Source organism: Chiroxiphia lanceolata, chromosome 13 (genome assembly GCF_009829145.1).
Source record: "Chiroxiphia lanceolata isolate bChiLan1 chromosome 13, bChiLan1.pri, whole genome shotgun sequence".
Classification (NCBI taxonomy): domain Eukaryota; kingdom Metazoa; phylum Chordata; class Aves; order Passeriformes; family Pipridae; genus Chiroxiphia; species Chiroxiphia lanceolata.
The window spans coordinates 2,799,680-2,812,171 of NC_045649.1; the positions used below are offsets into that span (position 1 = coordinate 2,799,680).

The following is a 12,492-nucleotide window of genomic DNA, read 5'->3' on the forward strand; positions in this document are numbered from 1 at the left end:
AGCAGCCTCGGCTGGACACCAGGAAGAGAGCCTGAAATCCCTGGATCCCACCCTGCTTTATAGGTGATTGATGAGACAACACCAGGAAGGGCAAGAGGAGATTCTGTAAGGATGAGGGTTAGAGTTTTGCTCACCTCTGTTCTGTGAACCAGCATCCACTTCCCGTCGTCACCTGGTTTATGGAACTCCAAGAAGGGGTCTGACTTCCCAAAAAGGTCCTGGGGGGAGAAGAAACAGGATGGGTTAGGTGGTGCTCTGCAAGCAGAAACAGCTGGTCCAAGAGACATCTTTCCCTGGCCGTGCCAACCCTGCAGACACCCTCATGTCCTCATGGGACCAGCTCAAGCCCACTGGCAAACAGCAGCACCCGAGGGCAGCATCCTGCCCACCTCCCTGTCCTGATCCTGAGAATCCCCTTGATTTCCACACCACATGTAAGCACTGACGTGGAGGGTGTGTTGGCACCCCAGCCCATGCCTGTGGGATTTGCCAGCGGGTGCCCAGTACCCAGCAAGCTCTCTGGACACAGATGCCACAGAAAACAACCCCAGCTGGGAGGCAGCTGCATTTGGGCTTGGAAAAACATCCGAAGCTTCAAAGGAAAAACAGAATTATGAAGCGCACGAGTGTCTTGGGGGAAAAGAGAAAAAAATCCACCCTCCTACACACGGCAGTAAAGCAGAAGCAAAGGAAGTCTTTAAGGAGCGAGCTGCCCTGGTGTTGACAGAGATCATGTAACACCCTGTGAGATATGCAGCCCTGAGTCAGTGTGTGCTGCCTTTCCTGCCAGCGTCTCCTCAGATAATCTCCTGATAAAGGGCTGCTGCTTTATGAGAAATATGTACACACACACACACACACACATCCCTGCTGGGTGTCGGCACGGGGGCTGCTTTGGCACCCGCAGCCCGGGCAGCGCCGGTGGCACCGACGCGGAAACTCCAGCTTTTCCAAGCGGAGCTTCATTCCCATTCAGAAAAACTAAGAGGTAGCTAACAAGAAACCAAGCCCCAAATGCTCCAGATGATTTACTGAGAGCTCGAGACATTTCAGATGCGTTTTCCTCCTAGAGGAAAATGGGTGCCTGAGTCCTGCGAAGAGCTGGAGGAACTTTTTATGGGTTTGAACAGGAGCTTACAAGTGATGCAGTGGGGATGCAAGGGGCTGTGCATGGAGGAGGAGGAGGAGGAAGCACGGACACCTCAGGACCTCGTGTCCACAGCCAGCCCAGGAGGTGACAGCTGGGATGGACACGGGCTTTTAGTGAAGCCCCAGCAGAAAATCCATCAACATTTCTATTTAATACTGTTTCCAAAGCCAGCCAGAAAAGTCAGTCACTGCAAAGTGTTTTGGCTCAGAGAAACTATAAACTGCTTCAGTCAAAATTCTTCTGCCAGAGGAGCAGGCCATAAGGGCTCACAGGGACACTGTCTGGTGAGATGAGACTATTTTTCTCCTACCCTTTTTCACATGTCTGTAGGAGAGAAAACCAAGGCATTCTTTCTGCAGTGTTACAGTTATGGCACAGCTCTGATCCTGCTCACCCACCACCTGGACTTGGCACTTTCAAGCTTCACAGATGGATTAAAGAACGCTTGGTGGGTACCTGACCTGCCCATGCTGGCTTAACCTCCAACACAAGGCGGCTTCATCAGCACCAGCCCGGCGTGGGCTGGTGGAGGCACCGTCTCTGATGGCAGTGGGGAGCTTTGAAGCATGTCTGCTGCCATCCCACATGGAGCAGCCCAGTTTGCAGGTCTGGTCAGCCCTGTTCTGCTCAAAGCGAGGTGGGAGATGCCTCCAAGCCACAGGATTGTGGGCTGCTATTTTAAGGCATCAAAACCACAAACATCTCACCCCTGCAGACCTGGCAGGAGATGGAAACTGAGCAACCAAAGAGCTCAGCACACCAGATCCACCTGCAAACTCGTCCAAGTATCTAAACCACCCAAACTGGTCCTTGCACAACATGGACAAGGAGGGCTGAGGTGGCACTTCCAGCAGATGCAGCTCCCCAAACCACAGCTTCCAGCACCAGTCCTGGCTTGCAGTGCTTGCTGTCCCCCAGCCATGCTGAAGCATCACTGTCCCCACAGCTGCAGTGGCACCAACAACTCTGGGGCTGGGTTCACAGGGCTGGTCCCAGGTGAAAATTCCTCCTCCTCTGCAAGATATTTTTTCTTTCAACAGCTTTCCACCAAGAGCTGATCTGACAAAAGGTACAAGAGCCTCAGGCTAGATCTGCTGCTGACACGCTCCCGCTGTGCAGCCTCGGCATTTAAAGGCAGGTAGTGAGCTGTAGGTGTAGAGTACGGACATGTAATGGGGAGGAGGACCTGCCTGCAGCCTCAGAGAGGTCCCAGCTTCAGGATGAGCACGGCAGAAGGAGATCCTGGGGGTAAGCACAGCTCCAGGCACAGCTAGTGGCAAAGGGTGCCCACAGCTTCAGCTCAGCATGTGCAGCAAGAGGATCCCATGGTACCACAAAATCCTGTGAGATCCAATCCCTTCCTATGATGTCTGAGCCTCCAGCCGTGCTCCTCAGCTCCATGCTGCATGGTACAGGAGGTTGTAACCCCCCAGGCTGCAACCTTAACCCTGGGGTTTTGTTGCTTATCCATTTCTCTGCTGTCTTTCCTAAGCTTAAATGAGTTTTACCCAGCTCCCACACTTGTATTCCATCCATGACCAATAATGACCCAAAAAACACTGGTTTTCATCCAATTTCCTTGCTCAAGGACCATTTGAATTCATGTCATGAAGGGACATGAGCACCCTTATGCCCACGAGCAGGACTTTGAGCACTGCAACACTACACTGTGTTGTGGGAATTGGCAAAGTAACCTCACTACTACCTGGTGACAGCAGGCAGTCACTGAGGATGAGTTTTCTGTTGACCCTATTGATAACCTGGAGGGGGACCCAGAAAGAACAGGATTATTCACAGTCCTTATCCCAGTGTAACCAGGTAGATGCTGTATTTCTGTACCCTGACTACAGTTTGAAGGGCAGCAGACCCACAGGTATCATATTATGAAATGGAGAGGATTTCTTAAATGGGGCATTTAGTTCCTTGCACTAGGCAAGGTAAGCAGGAGGGCAAGAAAATAGCCACTCCCAACAGGCGGGAAAAACACTCAGATAAACCAGACACCTATCCAGTTTGGATATTGGGACTGGACAAACCATACCTCCTCCCCCAGCAAATACCCTTCTGCCTGGCTGCTTGCTTTACCCTGTTTTCAAACAAACTGAGGGCCATCCTGCCAATAACACAAGCTCTGGAGAGACTAGGAAGAAGGAAAAAATAATATTCCAATTGATTGCTTAGCAACAGCACTGGTTCAAGAGGAATAGCTCTGGTTGCCTGGTAAATGAGGTCAGAAGACGCCGTTCACAAAGGCTCACCAATTCCTGTGCATCACATCCAAAGTAAAACTCATGCATTACCTGCCTCCATGAGATGAACACTTATTCCTCAGAGAAGTCAGTCTGACACACAAGCAGATGTTTGCTCCATTTCCAGAGGGTCTGGAAGGACCAGAAGCTCTCAGCACATCTGAGATACAGGTTCAAGCGGCATCAAAACTTGCAGCTCCATCAGAAGGCACTTTCAAATGACTGAAGTAGTAAATCTGCTGTCTTTAAGCCATGCTAGTGCACAGATCCTGTGCCACATGGAATCTTTCCTCCTCCACACGTGTGGTGAAGCAAGCAGCACTGTGACAATGGGGAAACTGAGGCACAGATGTACCCAGCAGCCAGGGGCACCATCAGGACCTGAACCCTCCCAGCCTCTCCCTGATGCTTTCTCCAGTAGGAATGTTTTCTGTCACTGTTGCACCCAAAGCAGAGATTTCTTTAGATCCCAAGGACAGAGGTTTAACATCCCCCAGACACAGCTCCACTCACCTTTTTATCCAGTTTTCTGCCAGCCATGCTCAGAGTAATCACCCTGTTATCCGAGAGCTCCTGGGCAGCTATCTGAAAGACAGGGGAAGGCTGCGTTCATTTTTAGCATAAAAAACTCATTCCTTCCCTTGAGTGTCACTCTGGAGCTGGTCTCACATGGCTTTTCTGCACCAGGGCTCATTCAGGATGTGGAGAAGCTTCCAAGGACTAAGCCAAGAGGAAGCAGAAGCCGTATAAAAACCCTTGCCAGCAAGACATGGTACCTCATCCTCCATGTCCCAAGTTGGGCATAGCAAATCACAGCTGCCTCATCCCATAGGGGAGATGCTGGTGACACCAAGGACTTGAGCCATGGCTCTGCACTACTACCTGATAAGAGGGCCCCAAGGATGAAGACTCCATCATTGTTCCCAAGGAGCTGCAGCAGGCAGGAGTGCAGCCTCGACTACTTCAGCTTAGAGACTTTATTCACATACACTCCAGAAAGGCTTCAGCTGCCAACCCCCAATGGGCCAGTTCTGTCTGGAATGTGGTCTAATGAGTCTCTTGGTATTTTAAGGGAACATTTATAACAAAACCCCACATTTATTCAGTTTTATTCCCAGCCGTTTCCTGAATCACTTGTCTTTTTTTTCCTGCGTCCTGCCCAAGCATCTGCTCCCCACTCCTCCCTTCCTCAGCTCCCCAGGGTGGGCTGAGCCGTTCCCCAGCATCTCTGGCTACATCCTCCTCCTCCTCCTTGGGCAGGAGCTGGCACCAGAACAGCCAGGAGCACGGCATGGACATTGTCCTTGTGCACAGTGCTCCCAGGTGCAGCTGTTTGCAGGCTCTCACATGGGGCTGTCCTGCACTGGAGACACACGGCATCGTCACAGGCAAGGCTTTTAGAAAAACTTGCAGGACTCCAGGGGGCAATTTTCTGCAGAAGGTTATCAGCATTTAGGAGAGCCAGGGAGCTGGCAGAGATGCAGCTTTTGCATCTGCCTGGGCATCTGAGTGAGGGGATGAGCTGCAGCTCCTGAACAACCTCCCAGGCCTTCCCATGGCAGACACAACACTTGGGCCCACAGAGGATCCATTCACCACATACAAAGCGCAGTTTTCCCCTCTGCTCCATGTAAAAGTCCCCTATTGCAAAGCCATGGCATCAGTTTTCTCTCCCACGTAGTCCTTGGTGTGTGTGCACAGTCATCAAAGCTGATAGGAGGAAGAGGAGCTGAAATTTGCCCTTTGCTGATCCCTACAAAAGCATGACCAGTTGGTATCCAGTGTTTTAGGGCTCACTGCAGGCTATGAAAAAGCCAGACTGTGCAGACAAGTCAGGAATGTCCTTGTGCTACCCTGCCACAGGTTGCAGGTGGCATCTTCTCTTGGACAGCATGGACAAAAACAGATTCCCTACCTCTGCTTCTGGCAGAGGTGTGTAGCAAGATCCTGGGACTGACCTCTACAAGCACAGTACTTTGCTTTGGGATCTTCCCCTCTCTTCACACCGAGGGACCCACACACAGTCCCGTTCATCCAGTCAAGGTTCTTCTGTTGCATTCACCCCTGTATCATCTCAGTTAAGAAAATGGATAGTGGGGCAAAATTGAAGGGGATGGGGGTGATGAAGGCAGCCTTTGGCTCCAAACTCCATGTTCTGTACGGGTGAGTTCAAAGCTGAAGGCTGCTCCTGCAGTGGTGTCCATAGCCTGTGCTCCAGCACTGTGCCAAGCAGCAGGGAGAAGCATCCACCCCACACAAAACCCTGTTGCCATCACCTAGTCCAAGCCAGGGCAAAAAACACCAGATCAGAAAATGGTATCAGTTGTACAAAAAGAAGCAGATGGTTCTGACCTTGGATGTTAATTGACACATCAGTGACAGATCGGGACCTTCCTTTGTTTTTTAAAGTGTGCAACCTTTGAACTTGACTGGAAACTTTTCACGTGGTACAGCTCTTCCCACACAAACACTGGATGGGATGTTGAGAGCCTGTTCCTGTGGGATGGCACATGGCATCAGGTACTGCCTCCGAACTCCACTGCAGCTTTTCCTCTTGCATTTAAAGATTAATTGCAGCAGTTGAGAGAAAAGCATCTTCCTCTAGAGCAAACAGCAATGGAGATACCCTTGCAGCACCAGGTCCCGGGCTTTTAAATCTTTCCAATGCATTTAAACCTGATGGAAGTTTAACTCCTTACTGCTCTTTTCTTCCACATCTTTGCAGCCCAGCTGCACATCTCACAAAACCCGTAACACAGCAGAGATCCAAAAATGATGGGAACTGTGGCAGAAGGGAAACACACCTAAATTTTGTCTTTTCTTTTTTAAAAAGAACATCACTAGAGAGATCCTCAGCGGGAAGGCCACTGCCCGAAGGGGTCTGCATCGGATTCAGCGGCTGTTGCTATGAGAGTTGTTGCCATGGCACAGCTCCATCCTTATCCTACAAATAAAATCACCCATCCCTGGAAAAGGAATGAGCCCTCTTACCTCTCACCACACCAGAGAGGTCTGAGCAGGTGCCTTGTACCAGATAACAAACAACAGCAGCAGAGATTTACTTTGCACTTCTCCAGATTGAGGTTTTCCTTATTTCTGAGGCTGAGGTAGAGGCTGAAGAAGTCACAGCATTGGACACCAGACAGACACTGAGCAAGATGGTCCCTGTCCCAAATAAATCATCCTCTAAACAGAGCAAAGTAGCCAAGAGAGCAGGAGGTAAAGGGAAAAACATTCACAAGATACAGCCCTGTCTCCTGGACCCCAGGTGAGCATCCCCCATCCATCTTTACACACTCAGTAGGTAACATAAAGGAGTAACTGTACCGTTATCATCCCTTTCCCAGCCGGCTTCCCATTCCCCAGAAGGAGAGCCCGTGTTATTTTCTTGCTGGAGACGATCTAGAGAAACCAAAGAAAATAAAATCACGATCGCACAAGTGATCAAAAGCAGACTCATAAGCAACTGGTGTTAGATTAAGCACTTGCAACAGTAGAAAAAAGGCACCACATCCAGGGGTGACCCTGAGAGTGGGAATATCACCCCAGCCCATGGGGTGCAGGGCAGCAGCTGCACAGTGCAGGGAAGCGATGGCCTGAGAGGCTGAAGCGTCACTTCCCACTGAACCCAGGGACCAGCTCTTTGGTGGAGGAGATCAGTGGGACCTCACACAGACAGAGTTACTGCGATTTGTTCCCAGCAAAATCACCACTCAATCTCTCAAACTCCAGTTTAAGCACCTCTAACCTGACCCCTGCCAGCAACTTGCTTGCAGGCCACGTTCCCATGGGTGGATCCTGACTACAAGCCGGATGCTCTCCCCCAGCATCATTCTGGACCCCCTGCACAGGGGTCAGCACCCCCAAAGGCATGTTCTCCCCTTCACTTCCGGTTTGTGAGAGGCCAGACAGGATGATCAGGGAGATGAATTAAAGAGATTTTCCCCATCTCTGTGAGTTTCGGTCACCTTCATTACAGGGGAACCTGTAATTTTTCCTCATGAGGCGCAGACCCACACATGGGCATACAGCAACCTTCTGGAACTACCTGTGCTCTGCTCCCATATCCAGTGGGTCCCCTTCAAGACTAGATTTAAAGGTCCCTTCCAACCTAAAATATTCTGTGATCCTGTGATTTTTGCCATTTCAAAGCAAAAACCCTTTTCCGTTGTGACGAGCCAGCCGTGTCCCAGTGCTTTTGATCCACAGGAATCACCAGTCAGTGTAACCAGATGTTTGTGCCACACTATGTACAGGCAGCAGAAACCTCCTCACAACCCTGGCTAGCAGAAACCACAGACAACCTCCAGCCTGCAGTCTGATCTCTGTTACATTTCCTTTGGCCACAGAGGTCATTACAGGCCTGTGAATGATCCAACCATCCTTTTAAATCCTACCAGAGACCTCGTTAGCTGCACTAAGCAATCTGTCTAATCTGACAGAGCTCCAGTGCAAACTCAAAATTGAAAAGTCAGATGCTCACTGTGCGGTCGCTGCTGCCCACAGCTGCCCCTTGCTTCTGAAAGCCTATGGAAACACCTCACCAGACAAATTCCAGCCACTAGAAAACCCACAAAGGGGTGGTCGAACCCATAAGCCCCCACACTCTCTGTTTCACCCCTCTCCTCACCCCTGAGCATGTGTTACCCCTCCAGTCCACCTCTGCCCCATGATCAGGCTATGCTGCAAGCCCACCCTGGCCACAGGGAGAGAAGGCCAAAAGGATTTCAGAGAAAAAAAGGGAAGGAAGAGATCCCTCCATTCCAAGCTGATGCCTCGTTTCAGACTAAATGTCACCAAGAAGCTGACAAGGGAACCGCTGTGAAAACTGGGCACGCACACAAGCGAAGTTCTCTTTTGCAGAGTGGAAATGCTGGCTCAGAAGTTCTGAGTTCTCTTCCCTCTGACAGACTAAGCCCACCAGCTGTGCCCAAAGACACAGTAGACAGTGATGCCACCAGTCAGCTGTTCTGAGAGAGCCCTTGGAAGTGAAACCTGCCAACAGCTGCCCATCCCCGGCACTGCCACAGCCCAGGAGGGTCTGTCCAGGCTCATGCTCTGATATAATCACCTTCCCAAGCACCAGAAGTGTTGGGCTCTTCTGGGACACCCAACAAGCAGGAGGAGATGGGTCAGATACCTCCTCCTTCCTCCCCGGTGCATACAGATAACGTTCCTCTCCAGCACACAGAGCCCTGAGCTGCTGCAGAGCCACATTTAGGAGCAGCAAGGTTTCAGCTCTGTTTCCTTATGTCCACAAATTCTCTGCTTGCAGCTTCCACCAGGACCATGACCTTCCCAAGCAGCCCTGCTGAGCTGCCCTGCACAGGAGCTGGCTGTGCTTCAGCAGCAGCAGAACTAATGGCAAAGGATGGGTTTGGGCTAAACCACTGAACAAGGGCCAGGGGCTGTTGCCTGCACTGTCTCTTAAGTTCTGCAGGAGCAGAACTAGGTCATCACAGAGCACTTCCAAAATTCCAGACATTAAACTTCAAACTCTGTAAATGTCAGTGCTCTTCTAACACGTCAAGCTCTTGAGCTAGCAGCGGTGAAGTCACTTGTCCCACCTGCCACGTGCAGTCTGTGTAATACACAATCACCTTCATGAGCCTCCCTGAGCACCTTGGGCTGGCTCTCCATGCTGACACAGCTATTACAGAACCTCCCTCCTCCCCATTCCCAGCACTGTAACAGTTTTTTCCCAGCCTCTGCGCTCGTGCCAGGTACCACAGCAGCCGGGAGCTGCCGGATGCTGCAAAAGAATGGAAAAAATCCCCCTCATTCTCTGCTTCTGAGCCAGAGGACAAAGACATTTGGAGAAGGTAGCTGCCAGCTTCTAACAGGGTCTGGGCTCATGAAGGAAAAGACTTTCCAAAGGCTTATAAAGTGCATTGTGCCCTGGAAGCTTTTCCACAAGAAGAGCAGGAGACACATTCCGGCACATACATGCTCAAGCAGGAGAGATGATTTGCTACACAGCAGCAATGGACAAAGCTTTCAGAAAGAGAAAAAACTGAGATAGAAGGGTAGACAGCAATGCATCCTAACTTTAAGCACCTGGAAGTTTTTGCAAGCCCAAATCCAACTGGTCATCAGGGCTCTTACTATAACCCATGGTGACATACAGCTGCCTCCAGAAGCTTCCAGTTGATGCCTCTTTGCCAGCACCACCAGAAGCCCACACCATGACCAGCTTAGACTTGAGCAAGTAGACATCAGCCCTAACGTGGAACGGTTCAATCTCAACAGCTGACAAGCAAATTAAATTAGTTTTGCCAGGAAGGACCCAGGAAATTTTGCAGTAGATGGGAGTAGCAGCTGTAATCCCACCCCATCCCTGTGGCTGATGTGATTTGGGGTCCCTTTGCTGCAGGGACCTCAGAGACTCACCATGCCCAGTGTGCAGGAGAACTCGCCCAGGAAGTCGTGCTCATACAGCTGCGTGCTCGACTTGTCCTGGTCGAACAGGGCAAACTTGAGCTTCTGCACTTCTTCAAAGTGGTAGTCAATGACGAATTTCTTGGCAAAAGCTGGGTTGAGGTTGTTCACGGCTGTCTCTGTCCTGTCAAGCTGCAAAGAAAAAAAAGAAAGAGGCGTTTAGGCACGTGCACCTTGCATCTTTGTCACTGCTCTCACACACCTCTGCTCCTCACCCACACCCTCACAGCTGCAGTGCCAAACTTGTTTCTTTCAGGCTGTGCAGCCAGCAACAAGGACAAGCAAAACAAGAGGTGTCATGAGCCAGAACAGCAGCTTTCTAGCATTTCCCTCTAGATGTTCAACCAAAACATCCATGTGGGTTTTTTCTTTCTGGTCCTTCCATGGGGCAAAAAAAAAAAAAAAAAAGGAGAAAAAAAAATCACCGCAGGTCATTTTTCCTAGATTTCATTGAGCATTAGGAGAAACAAGAGACTGGAAGGACCCAGAAGACAAGACTTCAGTAGACATTGTCACCCTGAGCTATTGCAAGCAGGCTGGAGGAAATGATGTCTCTGATAGCCTGGAAGGGACAGGCACACAGAGGATGATGGAAACTGGAAGGCATGGGGGGAACCTGCCGTTGGAGGGGGAGCATTATGTTGGTCTGCAGCATCCCACAGCCAAGAGCACAGATAAGAGTAGAGGAAACTTGGCAGGCAGCTGGTGGAAGCATGTGTTTACAACACAGCATGGCACAGGTGGACAGAAAGCCCTGTGTGAGCCAAAAAAACTAAATCCTGGGGACAGCCACTCCGGAGATCCCAGTATGCTGCCCTCCAGCAATGGAACTTTGGTCCCAGACCCCATAACTCACACCACAGGAGGGCTGGGAGGATGGCAGTCCCAGCTGGGATCCCCACATGGGCTTCCACAGAGACAAACCCCCACAGTTTTAGCCAAAGTGTCAGAAAGTGGGAAAACTGGGAAACAGAGGCTGAGAAAAGCTGGTGTACTGACTTCTGGAAGTCAATGACCAAGGAGAGTCTGAACATCAGGCCCCATAGTTCCCATCAGGTACCCTGAGAGGCACGAGAAAAGGGGCAAGTTTGGAGCCCAACATGCAACATACCCTTATGAAGCTAAAAGGGGCAGGAAGGATATATGCATCACAGACTGAGAGCTGAACAAGAATGAACACCCACAGCTGAGGGGAAAACTTTTCAGCACACAAACCAAGCAGGAGTTTTGTCAGGAGAGCAGCTGTTGCCATTGTGTTGATATCATTGTTCAGCCTGGAGAAGAGAAAACTCCAGGGGGACCTTAGAGCACCTTCCAGAGCCTAAAGGGGCTCCAAGAGAGCTGGAGAGGGAGGAATGGCTTCAAACTGACAGAGGGCAGGGTTAGGTCAGATATTGGGAAGAAATTCTTCCCTGTGAGGTTGGTGAGGCCCTGGCACAGGTTGTCCAGAGAAGTTGTGGCTGCTCCATCCCTGGAAGTGTCCAAGATCAGGTTGGATGGGGCTTCGAGCAACCTGACCTAGTAGACAGGCTATTAAAAGAGAAGCAAAGGTAGGAGATCTCCAGTGTGGTTTTATCTAAAGCTGCTGCCCTCGGTGCCTGGAAAGGCCATCCCTTCTGCCTGTGGGACAGCATGAAGCCTCTGGCCATGCCGTGGCCCCAGCTGGCATTCCACCTCATCTCACAGCCAGGACACCCAGCCGTGGGCAGGACTGAGCTGCCTGTGCATCCCAAGATCCCAGGGCAAGGCCTCTGCAGGAAGCAGCCCCCGTGCTGGCATCCCCGGGGCTGCGGGACGGCAGGACGTCTGCCAGAGCCGCAGAGCCAAGAATAAGCAGAGCAGAAAAAAAAAGCCTCAAAAAAAAAAAAAAAAAAGAAAAGAAAAAGGAAAAGAAAAAAAAGCAAACACATACCTTAGTCCCAAAGAAACTCATTCAGAACAGGAGGCAGGTTTTGGAGGGGTTGAGTGGAAATGTGGTGAGTTTGCTATATATATACACCCAACGATCGCAGTGTTTTTTTGAAGTTGCTCGCTTAGTCTGTCTTAATTGCCAAGAAACGACTAAAGTAAATGCTGTGTTCCCAGAATAGCCACCTGCTGCACTCCGGGGAATCAAATCCATCAACACCAGTGGGCTGTGAGCTGGTCAGGGCCACACAGCTTCACACAGATCCTTCCCTCTCCACTGCCACCCCGTACCGAAGGAGCCAAGCATCTGCTCAGAAGTGGGGTGGACCAGGAGCAAAGGGTACCCCCAGCTCTGCCTCATTTCAGCAGCACAACAAACACAAGCGCCCTTTCAAACCAGAAGGTGAGAGTGTGCAGGCAGCAGAGACAGATTTTAGCTCCTTCCATGTTCTTTGAACTACTGGGAAGCCAGGGATGAAGGGGAACCAGTCCTTCCACTCCCAGACACCAGTTTCGAGGAGATAATGTGAGGTTCCATCTCCAGTTCTGTCCTGAAAGGGGTGGCCCAGGGGAAAGGGAGGAAAACCCCAGACAACTTGACATAACCCTTGGGAGTGATAGGGCTTCCTTCAACACCCAGATTAAACTATTTAATCTCCTGCCTAGTGTCAGCATGAAGCACAATATCCTAAGCCCCAGCTGACAACTGCACAAGGTTTGGTCTTTGATGAGCACAAATCACCTTGC

General features: G+C 50.7%; 1 protein-coding gene across 3 annotated transcripts in view; it reads right to left on the reverse strand.

Moving 5' to 3' along the window:
* Nucleotides 1-12,492, reverse strand: part of CPNE2 (copine 2) — a 44,614-nt gene that overhangs the window by 17,817 nt on the left and 14,305 nt on the right. For all 3 annotated transcript variants that reach the window (XM_032701427.1, XM_032701428.1, XM_032701426.1), the window contains exons 3-6: nt 9,790-9,969; nt 6,727-6,801; nt 3,913-3,984; nt 135-218 (exon numbers count right to left, since the gene is read on the reverse strand). In XM_032701427.1, coding sequence (XP_032557318.1) covers nt 135-218; nt 3,913-3,984; nt 6,727-6,801; nt 9,790-9,969 — 411 coding nt within the window. The remainder of the gene's footprint in view (nt 1-134; nt 219-3,912; nt 3,985-6,726; nt 6,802-9,789; nt 9,970-12,492) is intronic.